Source organism: Dama dama, chromosome 5 (assembly GCF_033118175.1).
Source record: "Dama dama isolate Ldn47 chromosome 5, ASM3311817v1, whole genome shotgun sequence".
Lineage (NCBI taxonomy): Eukaryota > Metazoa > Chordata > Mammalia > Artiodactyla > Cervidae > Dama > Dama dama.
This window is the reverse complement of record NC_083685.1, coordinates 81,748,565-81,773,330: the sequence shown is the minus strand read 5'-3', so window position 1 is coordinate 81,773,330 and position 24,766 is coordinate 81,748,565. Positions and strand designations below refer to the sequence as shown.

The window sequence follows — 24,766 nt, the reverse complement described above, 5'->3', positions numbered from 1 at the left end:
AAGATAGATAATCAAGACTGAAGTGGCATTTGGGGAAGTGATGTAAAAATACCCATTTAGCATACAAGCAAAAGTTTCATATGGATTTGGATTCTGATTTTACCATTACAAAATACTTGAGATCAAATAGTAAGTTCCTTAAGTCCACTAATGACTCAGATTTACTGGAGACCGTATAAGTAGTATAATACCGATAATAGTAGTATATATGAAATAAATAAAAGGATTATACTTTATATGTCAATAACAAATTTAAGTCACAATTTTGAACATTATTTTTTCAACTTAGCTAAACCCAACAGTGCCTTAAACACGTCTGTACAAGAGTACACTCTTACAAGCTTTATAACTAGGTTGTGAAGAAATAAATGGTGTGATAAATACAAGTTGAAACTATAAATGCATTCCTTCACTTTACCACTGCCTCATATGAAAGATGATGAAATTTGTCCAAATTCATATATATATTATTATTTTAGTAATAAATGCCTTCCTAAAAGCAAACAATATAGGCAGAATATACTTTTATTTTCTTGTATGTAAGCTTTATGACAAAAGTTCAAGCCTGGAAATAAGACTAAGAGTAAATAGTCAGCTAAACTTACTGATTAAAAATATTAAGAAAACGTTGCCTCAGAAAAATAAACACATTTGTCTAGCAAACACTTAAGAAGAATAGTTTTATCTTTAGTCAATGTACAGAACCTAAAATATAAACATTTACAGCAAACCAAATCTGGAAGACAGACACTGTGCATTAGAGACACTTATTGCTCCAGATCATCACAGTGTAAACACTTTTATCAGGATATCACAATATAAATTCCAATGATTAGAGTCCTAAACTCAGCATAAGATCTTGTATGTGAAATAATTTAGCTAGATAAAAGGAATATAGCTGGTTTTATTTCATCTGGCATATTTTCAAAATTTCTGAAACACCAAGTTAACCAAATATAGTATATGTGTTTTTTTAAAATGGGGAAAAATGGGTTTCTGCCAAGAATTAAGAAGCCAGGCTTCCTTTCAGACTTAAATACACCACAGACACACACTGACACACACACACAGACACACACACACACACGAGACATGGTTTCCAACTGTTACTTTCTCTCCTTGTTACACTACACTAGGAATTAACCACAATAATCTACCAAGAAATAAGCATCAAGACATAGTAACAGTAATATAACTTATCTGACATAGGCTTTAAGGCTGCTTTGAACATTTCACCTTTTCAGAAAAACTATATTAAACCTTGTGCCATAAATTGTCAGTGTTGCAACAAATAACCTAAAAATCCAAAATATAAAAAAGAACAGAGCTTCCCTGACAGCTCAGTTGTAAGGAATGTGTCTGCCAATGCAGGAGACACAGGCTCGACACCTGATCCAGGAGGATTCCACATGCCCATGGAGCAACTAAGCCTGTCTACCACAACTAGCGAGCCCATGTGCTGCAGCTACTGAAGACCGTGCAGTAGAACCTGGGCTCTGCAGGAAGAAAAGCCACCACAATAAGAAGCCTGAGCACTGCAACTAGAGTAGCCCTGCTCGCTGCAACCAGAAAAGGCCTGTGCAAAGAAACGAAGACCCAGTGCAGCGGAAATTAAATAAATAAATAAAATTTTAAAAAAGAGAGACAGGAGCCCAGGTAAAAAGCAGAAATGAGTATTTTTCTATTAAAAGAAAAAAAATGATAGCTAATCCTTTAAGACATGAAAATTCTTGTATGAACAACTATACACTTATTCTCTAAAGGGGGTTTTCCTGGTGTCTTGGCAGCAGAAAATCCACCTGCTGGTTTTTTAGCAACTGAGCCACCAGGAAAGTCCTGACTCTTGATAAGCCTGAGCTCAGCACGAATGCTACACGCTTCTTCTCTAAAGGGGTCTTCCCCGGTGGCTCCGCTAGTAGAGAACCTGCCTGCAACATGGGAGACTTCGGTTTGACCCCTGGGTTGGGAAGGTCCCCTGGAAAAGGCAATGGCTACCCACTCCAGCATTCCGGCCTGGAGAGTTCCATGGGCGGTACAGTCCATGGGGTTGCAAAGGGGCGGACATGACTGAGTGACTTTCACTTTTACCCAGCTTTCCTTGGTCCTAACTCTTGCTATGCCATCGAGCATCACCCACACTAGGCTGGCTCCCTTGCTCCTCAGTGATTATCACACACCTTACACCTCTTGATCAGTTGACCTCACAGAAGCAGCATGATTTATACCAGTGGCTTCTGGAATAACTGGAACTTTCTTCCTCTCCCCTGTGAAATTTTCAAGATATCAAAGACTCACACTGCACAAATCTTCCCAAAGGGTTAAATTCAAAGACCTAAGTTCACAGAATGAATCTGCTAAAGAACCACGCTGCAGCTGCTGGTGAATTCAGGTACAGCCAAGGGTCAGCCCATCCCCTCAGACACACTCAGGAAGCTTTTCTCTAGACTATACAGTTGGACGCTGGTGGTTCTGCGTGCTTGTTTGCAATGTTTTTCATCTAGTCCAAAATCATCCTTGTGTTCCTAAGGAACAGGAGAACATGCTGTTGTAACTATTTAAGCCTTTGATGCGAAAAACATTTTAAAGTGAATTTATCAGAATATGATTTTGTGTTTTAACCAATTTCTCTACATAAAAATTGTTATGGCATGATTTGCTTACAAGTTCAGAGTCCCTTCATCATTGAAACAGTGAACATAGAACAAGGTATTCTATAATAAAAAGCATTTCTTTCTCTCTCACACACACACAAAAAAAGAATCCTCCTGCCAATGTAGGAGACACAGGTTCATTCCCTGGGTCAGGAAGATCCCCTGGAGAAGGAAATGGCAACCCACTCCAGTATTCTTGCCTGAGAAATCCCATGGACAGAGGAGCCTGGTGGGCTATAGTCCATGAGACCACAGTCAGACATGACTTAGTTAGTGACTAAACAACGACAACAAATTCTGTAAAGGGCTAAGTTAAAAAATTTTTTCCTTAAAAAAGTAGGCTTTGTTAAAGCAATCGAGTTAGGCTATCCATAACAAAATATTATCCAGATAAACCTGAAAATGCTTAAATGATCATCTCTAGAAAAACCATACATATATTTTTTCTGAAGCAAGGCAATATAATGGAAAAAGCACATGTCTTAGGGTTAAAGCTTTGACATTTATTAGTTGTTTGACCTTATCTGCTGGAAAAGGGATAGACTACCCACTCCAGTATTCTTAGGCTTCCCTTGTGGCTCAGCTGGTAAAGAATCCATCTGCAGTGCACAAGACCTGGCTTTGATCCCTGGGTTGGAAAGATCCCCTGGAGAAGGGAAAGGCTACCCACTCCAGTATTCTGGCCTGGAGTATTCCACGGACTATATAGTCCATGGGGTCACAAAGAGTCGGACAGGACTGAGCAACTTTCAGTTTCACTTTCTTTCTGACCTTGGGTAAATTACACTATCCTATCTAGCTTCCCTTCTCAGTTTTCTCCTCTGTAAATGGAAGAAAATAATTCCTGCCCACCCTACCTCATAGAGCTGGATCAAGAAATAACAATGGACATGAAACAGTAAAGCATTATATACTAGAAATGAGTTAAAAAAAAAAAAGAAAGAACTGGGTTGGAAGAGTCATTAATAATCCCATATATCTAAAAAACAATATAGGCTTGGGTGGGCATTACAGGCTGTTGCAACATACAGTTGCATGTAAATGAAAATAAGTCATAGTACTGACAGAGGAGGTCATCTACCTTAGGCTGTTCATCTCAAATCAGAGTTTTGACACTTGGGTCAACTCCCTCTGAAGGCACTTAACCTATACTGCTCAATATAAGGACACATTATTTTAGGTGACTCAAAAGTTTCTTCAGCTTATGGAGTGACCATTTTTTCATTAAATATCAATGAAAATATGTACATTGGCAGCAGACACATAGAGAGCAGTGTTCAGTTTTGAAATATACCGTCTTTTTTCTAAATGACTTCTGCAATTGATCTTAATTTTTCTGAAAAATCACAACTAACATTAGCACTCCTTAATATCCTTCAAAATTTTTTTTGAGCACTTTGCAACCTATGTGCTGTATTTGAAGAGAACTATACAAAACATGTTAGTGGTGTAATCTACAGAATGAGTACATGATTGTCCTCTATTAGTATAAATATTATTTCTTACATATATCTTACAATCTAGAGCTTCCCTTGTTAAAGTCGCATACGTGAGCCAAATACTATGAATAAAACCCTCCTAGCATTAACAACCAACAAAATGAAATATTGTCTTACATAAGAGAGCAATATGAGACTGTAAGTGGAACCCTGGGCTCTTAAAGGAAAGTGCCAATATTTAGAGGTTTTGTTAAGAGGGATGAGTAGTGCTGCATTCAGCAAGTATCAGCAACCTGCACCTATTCCTAAACAACATTCTAAGATAAAGAGGTCTCTCATGGAAGAGGCTTGTGGATGCAAAACTAAGCACTGAGACCGTGGGAGGATGGCACAAAAGTTTAGTGGCAATGGCAGGCATAGAAGCTAGAAGCTAATGCCAGTGAGAGGAGGCTCAGATTCAGATAATTAGATGCTGTGATCTTTAAAGATGAGCACAAGCAAGACAAAATGTGCATGTAAGAAAAAGATTACATGAACATTAGAAAACACTGAAAATATATTTAAAACTCTGTTTATTATCTCCATAGCCCACCAAATGAGTGTTGATACTTTTGCCATCTTAGACTTTTATTATTCAGTTCAGTCCCTCAGTCGTGTCTGACTCTTTGCAACTCCATACACTGCAGCATACCCAAGCTTCCCTGTCCATCAACAACTCCCTGAGCTTGCTCAAACTCATGTCCATCAAGTCAGTGATGCCATCCAACCATCTCATCCTCTGTTGTCCCCTTCTCCTCCTGCCTTCAATCTTTCCTAGCATCAGGGTCTTTTCTAATGAATCAGTTCTTCGTATCAGGTTGCCAAAATATTGGCGTTTCAGCTTCAGCATCAGTCCTTCCAATGGATATTCAGGACTGATTACCTTGAGGATTGACTGATTTGATCTCCTTGCAGTCCAAGGGAGTTTCAATAGTCTTCTCCAACATCACAGTTCAAAAGGATCAATTCTTCGGTGCACAGCTTTCTTTATGGTCCAACTCTCACATCCACACATGACTACCAGAAAAATCATAGCTTTGACGAGACGACCCTTGTCGACAAAGTAATGTCTCTACTTTTTAACATGCTGTCTATATTGGTCATAGCTTTTCTTCCAAGGAAAAAGTGTCTTTTAATTTCATAGCTGTATTCACCATTTGCAGTGATTTTGGAACCCAAGAAAATAGTCTCTCACTGTTTCCATGGTTTCCCCATCTACTTGCCACAAAGTGATGGGACCGGATGCCACGATCTTTGTTTTTTGAATGTTGAGTTTTAAGCCACCTTTTTTCACTCTCCTCTTTCACTTTCATCAAGAGGCTCTTTAGTTCCTCGTTACTTTCTGCCATAAGGGTGGTATCATCTGCATATCTGAGGTTATTGATATTTCTACCAGCAATCTTGATTCCAGCTTGTGCTTCATCCAGCAGACATTGCGCGTGATGTACACTGCATATAAGTTAAATAAACAGGGTGACAATATGCAGCCTTGACGTACTCCTTTCCCAATTTGGAACCAATCTGTTGTTCCATGCCTAGTTCTAACTGTTGCTTCCTGACCTGCATACAGATTTCTCAGGTGGACTGGTATTCCCATCTCTTTAAAGAATTTCCCACAGTTTGTTGTGATCCACACAGTTAAAGGCTTTGGCATATAAAGCAAAAGTTAATAAAGCAGAAGCAGATGTTTTTCTGGAACTCTTTTGCTTTTTCGATGATACAACGGATGTTGGCAATTTGATCTCTGATTCCTCTGCCTTTTCTTTTTTTTTTTTTTTTCTACCTGCACTGTAAGCACTTTGTCCTCTGCCTTTTCTAAATCCCACTTGAACACCTGGAAGTTCTCGGTTCATGTACTATTGAAGCCTCGCTTGGAGAATTTTGAGCATTGCTTTGCTAGCGTGTGAGATGAGTGTGATTGTGCGGAAGTTTGAACATTCTTTGGCATTGCCTTTCTTTGGGATTTTTATTATTAAATCCAAACATACCTTTCAAAGTTAGACTTTGAAAAAACATTTATTATTTTCTACATTTGCAATATTATTGTTAGGAATGTTTGACTCAGAGCTTCTCAAATGTGAATGTGTGAGTGTGAAAGAGAGCATGTGGGTTCAGAGTACCTCAAAATCTCATATTTTATCTTAGAGAGTAATAAAGACTCCGGTTTCAGGAAGGCAAAGAATTTTTTCTCTGCCTCTTAAAAACTGAGCCCAAATTAAAAGATAAATAAGAAAGAGAAATAGTTTTATTTTCAATTAAACTAAGACAACTGCTAAATTAAACCCAAATACATGACTGTGAAAAGCATATATATGGACAAATTGTAAATGACTAAGCAGAGAGGTGAAAGTTCAAACCAAAGTACCCACAGAGCTACTGATGGGAAGAAGGCAGTTAGGCCAGCAGGAGTCCAGAGAGGCTGAGGAAATGGATGAAACTGGGAACTACTGGAGGATATGTAACCACAAAGATGAAAGAAGAAAAAAAAAACAGGAGGAAGATCTGAGACCCTGGAAACTTGAGACCAACACAGAAGACAAGCAAATCAAATTCCTAGGATGACAGGAAAGGAAGTCTCAGGATCTTGGCAGTTAAGAGAGTTTAAAGAGCAGCTTGAGTCTTGATTGAAGGAGGAGACTGGAAGGCTCCAGAACAGATATCTTCAGAGGAAGAAAAGAATTGACCTATCACCTGGCAGGTTTCATAGCAAAATTGCATTGAGTGGTGCTACACAGATTTATTGAAGATCTCTTTAAAGAACTTTTTAAAAAAAATAAAAAAGCTGAAGGAAGGAAATCATTTGACTACCATGAACAATATTTTCATAGTCATGATAAAGTGAATATTGATTATGTATTTAATTTAAAAAAATTGTGATATAATGATATTGGGAGGATGTAAGGAAGGGAAAGGTGGAGTAAGTGAGCTAAAATCTTCTCTTGTATAGGAAGTAAGCAGCTACTGTCTGAAACTGATCAAATAAAGATAAAACATGGAGGTAAATATCATATGAAATAGATAAAAGAAGTGGAAAGTCACTGCTTCTCAGAAGTAGGGGCTGGTAAAGGGGTAAAAGACAAGAGGCTATTAATATAAGAAACTATCTACTGCTTTTTATCATACTGGTGCAAAAGTAATTACAGTTTTGCATTATTGAACTTTGCTGTTTGATACTGGTATATATTCTTAAATGTGGTTTTGTTAAACATCATTTTAATACACATTTCTCGCTTTATGTTGTTTTGATAATGACATTATTTGCTGTTTATTTTTATTTATTTTAGACTACAGAAACGATTTTAGACAAAAAGCAAATTCGAACAATTTTTTTTCAAGTTCAAAATGGGTCGTAAAGCAGAGACAACTCACAACATCAACAATGCATTAGGCCCATGAATGACTGATGAACGTACGGTGCAATGGTGGTTCCAGAAGTTTTGCAAAGGAGATAAGAGTCTTGAAGATGAGGAGCATAGTGGCCAGTCATTGGAAGTTGACAACAACCTAGAGCAATCACCGAAGCTGATTCTCTTACAACTATATGAGAAACTGCTGACAAACTCAATGTTGACCATTCTAAGCTCATTCGGCATTTGAAGCAAATTGGAAAGGTGAAAAGGCTTGATAAGTGGGTGCCTCATGAGTTGACTGAAAATTTTAAAAAATCGTTGTTTTGAAGTGTTGTCTTCTCTTATTCTACACAACAACAAGCAATTTCTCAGACTGTGACCTGTGACAAAAAGTGGATTTTATGACAACATCAGTGGCTGGACTGAGAAGAAGCTCCAAAGCACTTCCCAAAGCGAAACATGCACCAAAACAGGTCATGGTCACTGTTTGGTGGTCTGCTGCTGGTCTGACCCACTACAGCTTTCTGGAGCCCAGCAAAACATTACATCTGAGAAGTATGCTCAGCAAATTGATGAGATGCACCAAAAACTGCAATGCCTGCAGCTAGTATTGGTCAACAGAATAGGCCCATTCTTCTCCATGACAATGCCCAACTCACTGCACACAACCAGTGCTTCAAAAGTTGAAAGAAATGGGCTACAAAGTTTGGCATCATCTGACATATTCACCTAACCTCTTGCCAATCAACTACCGTTTCTTCAAGCATCTCAACAACTTTTTGTAGGGGAAACACTTCCACAACCAGCAGAAGGCAGAAAATGCTTCCCAAAAGTTCATTGAATCCTGAAGCGTGGATTTTGATGCTACAGGAACAAACAAACTTATTCCTCTTTACAAAATGTGTTGATTCTAATGGTTCCTGCTTTGATTAATAAAGATGTATTTTCCTTCCAATCCCAAAGAAAGGCAATCCCACAGAATGCTCAAACTACCACACAATTGCACTCATCTCACACGCTAGTAAAGTAATGCTTAAAATTCTCCAAGCCAGGCTTCAGCAATACATGAACCATGAACATCCAGATGTTCAAGCTGGATTTAGAAAAGGCAGAGGAACCAGAGATCCAATTGCCAACATCCGCTGGATCATTGAAAAAGGAAGAGAGTTCCAGAGAAACATCTATTTCTGCTTAATTGACAATGCCAAAGCCTTTGACTGTGTGGATCACAGCAAACTGTGGAAAATTCTGAAAGAGATGGGCATACCAGACCACCTGACCTCCTCTTAAGAAACCTGTATGCAGGTCAGGAAGCAACAGTTAGAACTGGACATGGAACACCAGACTGGTTCCAAATTGGGAAAGGAGTACATCAAGGCTGTATATTGTCACCCTGCTAATTTAACTTATATGCAGAGTACATCATGAGAAACTCTGAGCTGGAGAAAGCACAAGCTGGAATCAAGATTGCCGGGGAGAAATATCAATAACCTCAGACATGCAGATGATACCACCCTTATGGCAGAAAGTGAAGAAGAACTAAACAGCCTCTTGATGAAAGTGAAAGAGGAGAGTGAAAAAGCTGGCTTAAAGCTCAACATTCAGAAAACTAAGATCATGGCATCCAGTCCCATCACTTCATGGCAAATAGATGGGGAATCAGTGGAAACAGTGGCTGAATTTATTTTTCTGGGCTCCAAAATCACTGCAGATGGTGATTGCAGCCATGAAATTAAAAGATGCTTACTCCTTGGAAGGAAAGTTATGACCAACCTAGACAGCGTGTTAAAAAGCAGAGACATTCCTTTGCCAACAAAGGTCTGTCTAGTCAAGGCTATGGTTTTTCCAGTGGTCATGTATGGATATGAGAGTTGGATTGTGAAGAAAGCTGAGCGCCAAAGAATTGATGCTTTTGAACTATGGTGTTGGAAAAGACTCTTGAGAGTCCCTTGGACTGCAAGGAGATCCAACCAATCCATCCTAAAGGAGATCAGTCCTGGGTGTTCATTGGAAGGACCGATGTTGAAGCTGAAACTCCAATACTTTGGCCACCTGATGTGAAGAGCTGACTCATTTGAAAGGACCCTGATGCTGGGAAAGATTGACAGCAGGAGGAGAAAGGGACGACAGAGGATGGGATGGTTGGATGGCATCACCGACTCAATGGACATGGGTTTGGGTGGACTCTGGGAGTTGGTGATGGACAGGAAGGCCTGGCATGCTGCAGTTCATGGGGTCACAAAGAGTCGGACACGACTGAGCAACTGAACTGAACTGAACTGATCTGAGCCTAGTTAAGATTTAAAATTCATGGTCCGAAGCCACAATTACTTTTGTACTAACCTAATATAAATCAGGCTCTTAGTAAAAGCTTGACTGGACTTTTTTTCAACTTTTAAAAAAAGTAATTAAAAAACAAATGCAGATTGATCATTTAATTCATGGCATACACTTGTATATTTCACTATATAAAGCAATGGTGTTCAACTGAGAGTGATTTTGTCTACCAGAAGATACTGGCAGTATTGAGGACATTTTTGGTTGTCATAACTGGTGGGGGAGAAGGGCTTGCTGCTGGCATGTAGTCCAGAGATGCAGTTAAACATCCTACAATGCACAGGGCATCGCTCACAACAAAGAATTATCCTGCCCCAAATGTCAACAGTGCCAAGCTTCAGAGACTCTGCTATTAAGCTGAGAACAAATCTGATTTTCTTGATGCAATAGAAAATTATACTATGACTTAATATATATTTTACTATACTCCCTAGCACACTGGGGCTACTCATCCCCAAATTAGAAAGCATATACTGAACTCATTCCCAAGATATCAAACCTTAACCTAAGTGAAAAACAGGAAAGACTGGTGTTATAAACACTGAACAGTGATGTCTTCTACAGTTTATATTATCTTTGACCTTGCATGTATGCATGCTAAGTCACTTCAGTCGTGTCTGACTCTGCAACCCTACAGACTGTAGCCCGTTAGGCTCCTCTGTCCATGGGATTCTCCAGGCAAGAACACTGGAGTGGGTTGCCATCTCCTTCCCCAGGGGATCTTTCCAACCCAGGGATTGAACCTGCGTCTCCTGTGCCTCCTCCATTGACAGGCAAATTCTTTATCACTGAGTCAACCTGGGAGGTTTTATAATTGGGAAAAAAACAAACGTGATACACTCATCTAAAGTCCATCTCATATCTGCACCCTGTAGGGTTCAAGAGAATCTAACTAAGTAAATTTAAAATCCACTACAACGGAGAATAGTGTGGAGATTTCTTAAAAAACTGGAAATAGAACTGCCATATGACCCAGCAATCCCACTTCTGGGCATACACACGGAGGAAACCAGATCTGAAAGAGACACGTGCACCCCAATGTTCATCGCAGCACTGTTTATAATAGCCAGGACATAGAAGCAACCTAGATGCCCATCAGCAGATGAATGGATAAGGAAGCTGTGGTACATATACACCATGGAATATTATTCAGCCATTAAAAAGAATTCATTTGAATCAGTTCTAATGAGATGGATGAAACTGGAGCCTATTATACAGAGTGAAATAAGCCAGAAAGATAAAGAACATTACAGCATACTAACACATATATATGGAATTTAGAAAGATGGTAACGATAACCCTATATGCAAAGCAGAAAAAGAGACACAGAAGTACAGAACAGACTTTTGGACTCTGTGGGAGAAAGCGAGGGTGGGATGTTTTGAGAGAACAGCATCGAAACATGTATATTATCTATAGTGAAACAGATCACCAGCCCAGGTTGGATGCATGAGACAAGTGCTCGGGCCTGGTGCACTGGGAAGACTCAGAGGGATTGGGTAGAGAGGGAGGTGGGAGGGGGGATCGGGATGGGGAATACATGTAAATCCATGGCTGATTCATGTCAATGTATGACAAAAACCACTACAATACTGTAAAGTAACTAGCCTCCAACTAATAAAAATAAATGAAAAAAAAAAAAAAAAAGAAAATCCACTACAACGAAACTACTACTCTGAAGGAAAAAAAATTAAAATTATATTCAGAAGTTAATTCCACCACTTCCCTTGAGGTAGTCTGCTGACTATGCTCTGTGCCACCAGAAGTTGAGTCAATCAACCTTACAAGTCCCCAGGGTGATAAATTTACTTTTAAAACTTTCAACCTGCCATGAAAGCAAAAGTAAAATATAAAGGTTTTAAATAGCTTGTTCTCACCAAAGAACAAGATAAACACAGGAAAAGCACTTTAGAATTTTTCAAAAAAACAAAGCTTTTTAAAAACTTTATTAATTATCCAAAGGTTTAACTTCTAGTGATATTCAGGCATGGCTTTTTTTCTGAAGAAAATACAATGATATGAGTACTGGAAGAAAAGGCTATCAACCAGACTTACTGAAAATTTTGTGCTTTTTAAATGATTCCTCCCCAAAACCCAAAATATTCTTTTAAGAAGTATGGGAAATTTTTTTAAAATTAAAAATACCTCAGCAGTTCATCCATTTATTTTATGTCTTAATTTTTGTTTTTCAGGAGGGATGGAAACAAAGTTTGGTTATCTCATTTTTCTCTGTGCAAGGCAAATTATAAGTTGTCAATGTAGGTGGAATAATTAGGCTTAAACTAGATTTTAATTTTTGATTTCAAGGTTTACTTACAATCTGCTTTAATACTTTTGGCCAAACTATCTTAAAAGAAAGAAAAAAAAAGAAGCTGGAAAAAAGTTTTCTGAGTAGGAAAAAATGGTTTCAGTAATGAGGATAAACTTATTCTAGACATTCAGAGGTGACTAGGTTTTTCTTCCATATCTGTGATTTGGCCTAAATGTTTCCAACAATTCCAACAGCAAGCTGCTGGACTCCTAAATGTTAGAGTTTAAGCCCTTTAAGTTTCTATACACAGTCACTTCCCCTGGGTAACCACGTATTATTATCAGGGTTAGATCCAGGTGGGTTTCTGTATCAGATGCTATATTATACAACTCCACTGCATTCTGACTTCAGACTATTCCTGGATCTGGTTTCCCATAGCTTAAAATAAAGTCTCAAATCCTTAAAATGCCACACAGGGCTCTAAATGATTTGGCTCTCTGAGTAAGTCTCCCAGCCTCTATTCACATGCCGTTCTCCCCAAATCACTCTCTACCTCCACTTCTTTCAATTCCTGGCAATTTCCCACCTGAGGGCCTTAGCATATGCTGTTCTATCTGCTGAGAATACTCTTATCCATTCTGCTGAACTACATAACTCCTAGCCTTCTTTCCTACGTCAGATTAAATATCACTTTCTCAAGAAGTCTTTCTTTTACCCCCACAGACTAGGTCAGGATCCTGTTATACATTCTCATAGTTCCTGTGACTTTTTTCTTACAGCCTTCATCACAACTGTAATTAAGTGTTTCTTTATTATTTTAATTTCAGCATTCCTCACTAAACTGTAAGTTCCATGAGACAAGGGGCTATAATCTGCGAGTGTATCACCGTGTCACCAGTCTATAAAGTACCTGATACTCTAGCCAGATATTAAAAAAAAAACTGTTTCACTATTCTGAATAGTCTTAATAATTTGAATAGTTTTATAAACTGGTTTTGATGAGGCCATTCCATTTTATCAAATGTATGTATTTTTCAACGTAGACAAGATTCAAACCTCCTTTCTCTGGCTCCTCCACCTACTTTACCCAAATAAGCCAAAGTAAATGGATATCTAGCTGGGAGGTGAAAGGTGTTACTCAACTTCACCTTCCCTAAGCATCAGAACACCCAGATTCTATCCAACCAAAACATCCTGCTACACATTCAAGTCCTTTACTAAATTACAGACATCATTAAAAATGGCATCTTGTTCATTTTTGCACTGACTATACTTAGTACAAATTGTGACAGTTTGTTAATAAATGAATAAGTGAATGCTAAAATACTCAAGATCATTAACACAATGATGAAAGTGATTCAAAAGGAATATATGAACCTACTCAAAATTATTAGGAAAAATTTTTGTTTCTGAAATCAAGTTTGTCTTGATATCCCTTGCATTCCTGCCTTCATTCATCTACTTGGGAATATTCACACTGCTGCCAAAGCAACAAGAATAATGAAGGAACAACATCAATCTATTTAAAAAGAAATATCAGACTAAAGAATTCTAATACTGCCATCGTCTCATAATATTTTGACACTTGAAAGCACTGGTTTACTGTGTATTCAATTTCATTAATGCCGTTATCCTTTAGGGCAAGCAATGGATAACAGCCCTTTTCTGAGGTTTATAAAACTGCCAAGAATGCATGGAAGCTTACAAATTTATGTGTGTTTGTTATAGAGTCAATAATTTAACAAAATTAAAATAGATGCTGGTATTTTTCAATCATCAATGTAATTTTTCAAAATTGATTAAAAAATAAAATACTTAAATAATTCAGTTCAGTTACCTTCAGGACTAAAGTTTCCTAAATGAAAAAAGGAATTCATAATGATTATCATACGCCAATACTAAGATCACTATCTGAATTTTAAATAGTCTTCAAATGAAATCTAGCTTGTTAGCTCAACATACTGTATTACTAAAGCAAAATAACACACAAATATAAAATTTATTATCTCAGTTATTCTCATCATTGTTCTGATACTGCTTTTCTGATACTGCATATTATCATCAAATTTTATTAAACCTACTGTAGAAATCTAAGGTACAAACTTGAACATTTATAAAGCATAAAATTTTTTAGGTACATGCCATGGCTTCATGAATTTTTCTTCATAGGAAAAAGGCACAATACCCATGAAGGGAGAATATTTTTCACACTATTAAACTGTGTTATGGATAAAAATGTAAATAAATGCAAATAAAATGGAACTTTAAAATCTAAATACTGTACCTTATAACATCTCACACATTATGTCACCAATCTGAGATGTGGATGCCTGAATTATAAAGTTGAAGGCTGTTGTAAGTTTTTAGATCATACTAATTGGCCAAAGGATTTGCTTTAGATACCCACTAAAAGAGCAGTGCTGTTATACTGTGACTTAATTGCATTAAAAGAAAACAACTTTTCTTTCAGTTATGTTTTTCCACCACCATCTAATCATATAAAGGCCTTGGTTCCCTCTCCTGCCCCTCAAATACTTCGCTTTAGTGCACAGAAAGTTTTCTTTCCAGCTATTACACGATTAAGTATGTCCTTATAGAATGATCAGAAGCATCTGGGAAAGGTGGAAGTGAAAAAAATCCTCACTGGGAAAGTTAGCTTAATGCGTGCCCTTCAGAGTGGCCCATTATCAACATTTCATAGTGGGTTTCTTTATTTTCAGGTCCCCAAGGTACGTGCCATAAATTATGACTTGAACTAAACAAGTCACACTTGGCTCCAAAATGAAATTTTCCTACCTCTACTTTCTAGTCCCCAAGGTGGGAAGAGGAAATCCTGGTCACAGCCAAAGAAGTCATATTTTTGGCTCCAACATACATTTTCCTGCTTCTCTAAAAGCCAAACTCTGCAATTGAGACTACAAGAGTCTTAAGTTAGTATTTTAAACTATATTTTAATTTTTACTTCCATAATCTGTCTCAAATTTAAGAAAAAAAATTTCAGTATCATAAAATTAATGTCATTGCCTTCTTTTTCCCACTCAGATCACCTTTGTAATTTAGACACTAACCTTAACTCTTTAAAATATGAATTCAAATTCAAATGAAACAATAGAGAAAATAAGGCAGAAATAGACTGTTTCATTTCCATAATATAAAATATTTCAGATGTTCATTTATAAATAATTTCTACTTATTTTGCATGGTAGATTAAGTATTAATGTAAAAGAAAACTGAAAAGTCCTAATTTATGGTCCAGATATGCAGATGACACCACCCTTATGGCAGAAAGTGAAAAAGAACTAAACAGCCTCTTGATGAAAGTGAAAAAGGAGAGTGAAAAAGTTAGCTTAAAGCTCAACATTCAGAACATCCCATCACTTCATGGCAAACAGATGGGGAAACAGTGGAAACAGTGGCTGACCTTATTTTTTGGGGCTCCAAAATCACTGTAGATAGTGATTGCAGCCATGAAATTAAAAGACGCTTACTCTTTGGAAGGAAAGTTATGACCAACCTAGACAGCATGTTAAAAAGCAGAGACATTAATTTGCCAACAAAGGTCCGTCTAGGCAAGGCTATGGTTTTTCCAGTGGTTGTTGTATGGATGCGAGAATTGGACTATGAAGAAAGCTGAGCGCCGAAGAATTGATGCTTTTGAACTATGGTGTTGGAGAAGACTCTTGAGAGTCCCTTGGACTGCAAGGAAATACAACCTGTCCACCCTACAGGAGATCAGTCCTGGGTGTTCATTGGAAGGACTGATGCTGAAGCTGAAACTCCAGTACTTTGGCCACCTCATGCGAAGAGTTGACTCACTGGAAAAGACCCTGATGCTGGGAGGGATTGGGGGCAGGAGGAGATGGGGACGACAGGATGAGATGGCTGGATGGCATCACCAACTCGATGAGCATGAGTTTGAGTAAACTCAGGGAGTTGGTGAGGGACAGGGAGGCCTGGCGTGCTGCGATTCATGAGGTTGCAAAGAGTTGGACACGACTGAGCAACTGAACTGAACTGAACTGATGGTCCAATAATTTGAAGTATTGCTTTAGGTTTGGAAGAACCATTTACGGAAATCATTCAATTCATCATCTCATTTTATAGAAAATAAGAATATGGCAGACAGAGCCTGGGGTAATTCCCAGAGAGTATAACCCTCTGACCTTGGGTGTGAGCAGAACCTGTGACTTGCTTCTGGCCAAAAGAATACGGCAAGAGTGATGGGGAAGTCATCCCTTGATTAGACCATGTTATAAGGTAAAGGTGTGTTAAGTTATTCCTCTTATGTTGTTATATGATTCCATCTTAAGAGGCTGGAGCTAGACAGTATCTTGTCGGCCTTGAAGAAGTAACCTGACATGCTGTGAGAGGGCTTGTAAGGTGACCACACAACAAGGAATTCCAAGCAGCCTGCAGGGCGTGAGAGCAGCTCTTGGCTGCATCAATCCTACCACTACCCTATAAGCAAAGGAATTCTGCCAACATCGTAAATGAGCTTGGAAGAAGATCCCAAGATCCAGATGAGAAAGCAGCCCAGCTGGCACACTGTTTGATGTTCTGTGGAACCATGAGCAGAGGACCCAGCCAAGCCATGCCCAGATTCCTGACCATGGAAACTGTGACATAAGAAATGTGTGCTGTTTTAAGTCACTATGTTTGTGGTAACTTGTAATAGGGCAATAGAACACTAATACAAATAGAGCCACTATAATCAATATACCCTCTCTATTAACATACTCTACTATGTATTAGATAGGGTGTAAAATACTATTGGAATTGAGTACTCCCTTCATAACATCTTTAATGATTCATGATTGTAACAACACATTGTACTGCCTTATTATGATATATATGAATGTCTACTACTGTCCTACTCATCATCTAATAATGATCACTATCATTATCATGCCTTAATTAAAGAGTCTAGGAATGAAGGACTGTTTTTCTTTCTTTAATGTTAAGTAAAATAAACAACAAAACCAAATACTATTTTGATAACTTATTTAAAATGTATTTAAATTTAGTTTTGGGCTTCCCTGGTAGCTCGGTTGGTAAAGAATCTGTCTGCAATGCAGGAGACCCTGGTTCGATATCTGGATCAGGAAGATCCCTTGGAGAAGGGATAGGGTACCTACTCAATATTCCTGGGCTTCCCTAGTGGCTCAGATGGTAAAGAATCTGCCTGTAGTGCAGGAGATCTGGGTTCGATCCCTGTGTCAGAAAGATCCCCTGGAGGAGGGCGTGGCAACCTATTCCAGTATTCTTGCCTGGAGAATCCCAAGTACAAAGGAGCCTGGAGGGTTACAGTCCATGGGGTTGCAAAGAGTTGGACACAACTGAGTGACTAAGAACACACAAATTTAGTTTTAATTAATTTTACTTTTATATTTAATAGTTATAATAAATATATTTAAATATAAAAGTACATATTTAAGACTTAAACTAAATATAAATATATTAAACAATAAACATCTGAAACAGGAGGAAAGAGGGCAGGGCACAACCTTTGCAAGAATGACATAGCCTGAGGGCCCAACATAAAATGATGATTAAAACCAACTATCTCCAAGATGGCAGACAAGTCAATTTCAACTAGACCGTGATCCTTAGTATATGCTCAATGTAACACATCAGCAAGCGAAATGACATACCCAGAGGCGCCATGACAGTTCCAAGGCTGACCGTCAAAGACCAAAAAGTGAGCAGTGGGCCAATTCCTGGAAATCCCCGCTTCTTCCCCTAAATGATTGGAATAATCCTCCCATTCATTAGCCTACGCAATTATCCAGCTCATGAAAGCTAACCACACCACAATTCAAGGTCACAATCACCCTCTGCAATGGCCTCACACTCTGTCTGTGGAGTATTTCTCTCTGAATTAATCCACTTCTTAACTATCACTTTGTCTCTCACTGAATTCTTTCTGCAATGAGACATCAAGAACCTGAGATTCATCAGGTCCTGAAACCAGGTCTGTGAACTCACTTGGAAGAGTGTGGGTCTTGGCCGGGTTCAAATCTCAGCCATGTGGATTAGAGTACCAAACTGGGTTTTAGCTTGGTTTGAGTCCCAGCTTTGTGGGTTCAAGTCCCAAGCAGGGTTTTGGATGGGATCGAGTCCTGGCACATGGGTTAAAGTCCCAGCCTGAGGTAAATGGTTTTATATCTAATCCTTAATTAAACTAATTTACTGAACACTCACTATATTCCAAGGCAATATTTATGTGTAGAGACAAAGATAGTTAAGAAATTGTCCTTATCTTTGAGGTCCACCATCAAATAGACTATAAATCATATTTATCAACACTAAAATATAATGGAGAAGGAAATGACTATCACTCCAGTATTCTGGCCTAGAGAATTCCAGGGACAGAGCAGCCTGGTGGGCTATAGTCCATGGGGTTGCAAATAATCAGACACAACTGAGTGACTAACACACATACAAAATACACTATAGTGAAGGCAGTGTAAATATGTGTTTTCAGTTCAGTTCAGTTCAGAAGCTCAGTTGTGTCCCACACTTTGCAACCCCATGGACTGTAGCACACCAGGCTTCCCTGTCCATCACCAACTCCTGGAGCTTGCTCAAACTCATGTCCAACATCTCATCCTTTGTCATCCCCTTCTTTTCCTGTCTTCAATCTTTCCCAGCATCAGGGTCTTTTCCAATGAGTCAGTTGTTTACATCAGGTGGCCAAAGGATTGGAGTTTCAGCTTCAGCATCAGTCCTACCAATGAATATTCAGGACTGATTTCCTTGAGGACTGACTGGTTGGATCTCCTGACAGTCCAAGGGACTCTCAAGAGTTTTCTCCAATACCACAGTTCACAAGCATCAATTCTTCAGCACGCAGCTTTCTTTATGGTCCAACTCTCACATCCATATACGACTACTGGATGTCTAGCTTTGACTAGATGGACCTTTGTCCACAAAGTAATGCCTCTGCTGTTCATAACCCAGGGGTCTAACCCAGGTATCCCATATTGCAGGCGGATTCTTTACCATCTGAGCCACCAGGGAAGTCCAAGAATATTGGAATGGGTAGCCTCTCCCTTCTCCAGGGGAACTTCTCAACCCAGCAATCAAACTGGGGTCTCCTGCATTGCAGGTAGATTCTTTATCAGTTGAGCTACCAGGGAAGCCCTAAGTATGTGCTTTAGGAAGTATAAATAAAAATAGTGGTAAAACTTACTATGCGGGCAAATATAAAAGCAAATATTATTGAATTTTTATAACTTTTTAAAAGAAAAATACATTAAAGAATAATTATAAATTAAACTAATGGCATACACTATATAAAGGTATAATCTATGTAACAGAGAAAGGGAGAGACAGAGATTAAGATGTTACTTCTAACCCCTAGGGTAACAGTAAGAAAATAACTAAAAAATATATACAAAAGGAGAGAAGGGAATCAAAATACTACACAACAAATAAAAAAAAAAAAGGCTAAACAAAAAGGAATTGAGGAAAAGGCACATAAGACAGGCAGAAAACAGTTAAATGGTAAAACTAAGCCCTTCCTTAACAATGATTACTTTAACTGGATTAAACTCTCCAATAGAAAGGCAGAGATGGCAGAATGAATTAAAAAACATAATCTAATAATATGATGTCTGCAAGAGACTCATTTTAGATATAAGGAAGCTGCTGCTGCTAAGTTGCTTCAGTCGTGTCCGACTCTGTGTGACCCCATAGACGGCAGCCCACCAGGCGCCCCCGTCCCTGGGATTCTCCAGGCAAGAACACTGGAGTGGGTTGCCATTTCCTTCTCCAATGCATGAAAGTGAAAAGAAAGTGAAGTCGCTCAGTCATCTGACTCTTAGCGACCCCATGGACTGCAGCCTACAAGGCTCCTCCATCCATGGGATTTGCCAGGCAAGAGTACTGGAGTAGGTTGCCATTGCCTTCTCCATAAGGAAGCTAGATCCATCTTATAATATATATAAAAATTTACTCAAAATAGATCAAATATTTAAATTTAAGAGCTAAAACTACGAAACTCTTTGAAAAAAACATAAAGGGCAAAGCTTCATGACCATGGATTTGGCAACAGCTTACTAAATATGACACCAAAAGCACAGGCAAAAACAGCAAAATATAATGTGGACTCTATTAAAATTTCAAACTTTTGTATTTTTTATATCCTAATTGACTCACTGGAAAAGACCCTAATCCTGGGAAAGACTGAAGGCAGGAGAAGAAGGTGATGACAGGATATCTTATACCCTGCCTGCACTGCAGGCAGATTCTTTACTATCTGAGCCACTAGGGAAGCCATAAACATGCTTTAATTATTATTATTATTATTATTATTATTTTTAAAGGCCAAGGCTCCTTTTTGGAATCTTTATTCTTAGCCCTTTATCATATGTAGTGGAAAATATCCCCCCACCACCACTATTGACTTAGGGCTTGGGCATGTGACATGCTTTAGGCAGCATGTTAGCTAATGTGACAGAGGCAGCTGTTTGATAATTGCTTAGACAGTCAAGCTGGCCTCCTGTACCTCTGCCATTGCAATGATAACATGTTTTGGCTGGTCTGTTGGTTCACAAAGGATGAGATACATGTACAGCAGAGCTGATCCAGTTGAATTCAACCTCTGCTGGTCAAACCATAGCAAGGTGACTAAGTCCAGCTGAAATCATCTACTGCCCACCCCACCCTCATAGATGTTGACCCACAGTGAATGACCAGTGTTTCGAGCCCCTGAATTTTAGAACTGTTTGTTAGGAAGAACTGACCCAGAAATACGGCATCAAGAAATACACTTTCCCTTACAAGTCTTTCCAGTAAAGACTTTTCCTCTTCATCTATCCCTTGATCCTGCAGCTCAGACTATTCCTGGGTCCACCTACTTGCCCCCTTTACGAACCACTAGGGAAACTCCTTAAGAATCACCTTCCTCCTCTCTGTGCAGACCTCACTGAAGCTTCTGTGATTTTGCTGTTTTATATAACTAGAGCCACTGGATTTCAAATAAGCACAAATGACAAGCAGGACCACGACTGAGGAATGTCAGAGCATGTCACAGGTATCTTTTTTTGTTTTTTATTTTTAAATGACAGACTGAGATGTTGCCTGGGAAGAACTTATCCTGAGGAAAGAAAGCGTTAGGAAGCCCAAGACTGGTGCAATAAACAACACCCAGAATCACAGCTGTTGTGAAAGAGTATAGAGAAAACAGAAGGTAAATGTATTTTTTTTCTTCACAAGTAAACACTATTTAATTTTAAAGATTTTTTCAAAGAATAACAAAATAAACAATTATATTCTCACTATATTTTCTTTCAGCTTGCTTTTTAGTAAAACAAACATTATAGGAAAAGCTAAAGTCACTGTGAACAGGAAAAGTCCCTTATAACTAGTTAAGCTAGTTAGTAGTTAATATTAACTAGTTAATAAAGTCCCTGATAACTACCTCCAAAATCATTCCTTTCTCTTCTCATACATAATCACTATTATGAGTTTGATGGAATCCTTTCGGGGCTTGTTACTTTGTGAGTGTGATATTTAATAGAACCTAGTTATTAGCCATAAAGCTATCTCCTTTTCCCGCTCTCAAGGACTCATATACATGTCTGAAAGTGAAAGATGATACAAGCAAAAGGTGAAAGTGCTAGTTTCAGGGAAAAAATTTATATTTAAGACATGGGAAGAACGCGTGGTATAAAGTGTGGGATTCTCTCTGCTTAAACAAAGCAGCATCTATACAGTAATAAAGTACTGTAAATATACTCAAGATAAAATGTTAAGACATTCAGAAAAGACAGTACCACTGCTAAGAGCAGAGCCATCAACAGCACTCAGCTTCAGTGGAATGAGCATTAATGCCACTGAGGGTGAACCCAACAGTGTTCTTGAGTAGATGTCTACTGTTTCATCGTAGTACTAGTCAGAGGCAGCATTAGCTATTTTAGAAAAGGAGCCCTAATGAATGTCATCAAAACTCTCAGTACTAACACTGGTGGCTGGAGAAAGGCAATGGAAGCCAACAAAGTTACTGAAGACTGAAAGGATTAAATATCCCTTGAGAAAAAAATAAATAAATGAATAAATATCCCTTGAGGACTTTCAGAAATATTGAGGAGGACCAGAGGTTAGGAGAGTGTAGGAGCTAACTTGAGAAATATTAACATTGTTAATACTATATAATTACAAATGTCTAGTAAAATATTAACAATGAAAAAGATAATTATCGAGGGAAAGAATTCTTGCTTTAATATGAGCTCCTAACAGGTTGCATCCTGAAAGGGATACAGATTATACTCAAGAGTCAGAAAACCTTAAGTCTTGGTCTCAGATTCCTAGCACCTTCAAATTCCTGTAGGAATAAAAGAAAATTCTTCCCAATAAAGCTAACATCACCCTAGGCTTCAAATTATTACTACAAATAATTTTCAAAAATTTTTAGTAAACAATCAGTGATAGTGAAACAAAACTCCTGTTTCTGGCCAAGGCAGAATAACTGTCTTAGGAATATTCCTCCCACTGTAAGTAACTGTAAATTGGACAAAATAAATAAAGCAACTGCTTTCAGGGGGGGCAGACACAGGGCAGCATAAGACTGTAATCTCAGAGACAAGGGAAATCCATTAGGTGAACTCCATGACTCTCAGTGCTCCTCCGGGTATAACTTTTCAACAATAGCACAGAACACAGAAGTACAAGCAGAGTACGGTGGTCCTGCTGAGCTGAAGTGGAAGACTTGTAGCAGCAAAAATCACTGAAATCTGCAGGGCAAGACATGGCATTGGAGAGAAGGAAGATCAAATAAGGGCCCTAGAATTCCCTAGGGGGGTTCTCTGTCAGTCTGTGGCTCAGAGTCTGATAAAACACAGATTGCTGGGCTCTGTCTCCAGAGTTTCTGATTCAGGAGGACTGGGTGGAGCCTGCAAATATGTAGTTCTACTACTTGATGCTGATGATGCTGACGACACAGGTGGTACTGATGCTCCTGATCCAGTCCCATACTTTGAAAATCATTCTTTTTAAGTAAAAGACAGTGCAGGTTAAAAATAAAATAAACCATATCTACTAAACCTTTCTCACTCATTCTGAGTCACTACTGCATTAACATAGAATGTCTGAGGATACAAGAAAAATGTATAGTTAACTTTACACAAAACGAACAACTTCTGTGATAAATACAACTTCTAAGGCATTGATAGCCTACCTGAAGATCTTTCACATTGGGAAAAGGAATTCCTATTGTTACGACAGCACGGGCATTATCATCTGAGAAATCCAGACCCTCACTCACTTTACCACGACAAACTGCCACCAGGAGGGCTCCATCTTAAGCAACAGAAAATCAACATTTTTAAAAGCATAATCAAGATTCCCAGAAAATGTCTTATTCTTATCATTTTGAAAAGATCTGATTATTAACTATAATATCAAATTAAAAAGAATCAAAATTAAAAACTACTATAAGATAAAGTTTTTAAAGCTCAATGTCTTCAAATAAAACAAAATTACATGTTGACACAACATGGTAGGACCAATTTACAAACTGTGTATCTCCCAGTTAAACTATATAGAAAAACCATGTCAGAGTAATAACCTGCATGTGAATTGAGCAATTGTGAATCAACTGTTCTATCTTTAAAATACTGAATTTGACATCACTACCTTTACCACCAGAATGTAAAGTTATCAGAAGGATTTAAAGGACTCTGTATCATACTGGATCAATATTATACTGAAAAGTATTTAAAACATACACACAATACTCTGTGTATAATCTTATACACAAGGATAAGATTGTCAATACAAGGATATTGACAATTATGTTATAGCATCTTTGTGATGTGGCACTGTTCCTAAGTTATTATTATTAGCCCTTTCTATGAAACGTTCTATGGGCATTTTCTAACTTTGAAATTTAGCCTTCAGTTATGTTTACCTTATGCAATTAAGTATAAGCACAAAGTATATTTTTGCATGAAAATGTAACCTCCTTCCGCTAGTAAGGAAGATATTAATGCATACCCTACCATCTTCTTTGATAAAACATTTTAGGTAGTGTAAGGAAGTTTATAGGATAATACCTGAAGGCATCCCATTTCTTAAAACTGAACTGGTATCTTCAAGTGAAAGTACTCATAGGAGAACAACTCCAAACAGAAGAATGTCTTTAACCTAATTTCCTTTTCACTCAGGATTATAGAAATAATTTTTGAAAAAAGGCAATACAAATACAATTCTAACAGCAACAACTTCTCACTTTATGGTAAAAAACTGTTTCACTATCAAATAATTTCCAATTACCTTTTTCTCCTTTGTACTTGATTGCATCATAGTACACCTGCAGTAATTCATCAAAATCAATTTTTTCTCCTCCCTGTGGTTCTACAATGACTGTCTTCACCAACTCCAGATTATGCCACAAACCAGTAGAGAGCCAACGTTCTTTTAACTTTTCTAATAACTGAAAAGGGGAAAGAAAACATTGAGTTTCTTGTGTGTCCAACTGAACAAACTTATATTTACCTGTTGAAAGACAATCTGATTACAATCTGACTATGACAAGAGTACTAACATTTCTGTGTTTTAGTCTAGAAAATGAGGAAAACAATTATACGTCATAGAGCTGTTACTGGGTAAATTCATTAACCAATTTAGAAAGCTTCGAATGAGGCCCTGCACACAGTAAGAGCTCCATGAATGTTAGCTGCGATGGCTGCTGTTACC

At 38.1% G+C, this 24,766-nt stretch overlaps 1 protein-coding gene across 1 annotated transcript in view; it reads right to left on the bottom strand.

The window, feature by feature from the left end:
• Positions 1–24,766, bottom strand: part of BRIP1 (BRCA1 interacting helicase 1) — a 194,077-nt gene that overhangs the window by 37,149 nt on the left and 132,162 nt on the right. The window contains exons 15-16 of the mRNA XM_061142691.1: positions 24,344–24,503; positions 23,247–23,368 (exon numbers count right to left, since the gene is read on the bottom strand). Coding sequence (XP_060998674.1) covers positions 23,247–23,368; positions 24,344–24,503 — 282 coding nt within the window. The remainder of the gene's footprint in view (positions 1–23,246; positions 23,369–24,343; positions 24,504–24,766) is intronic.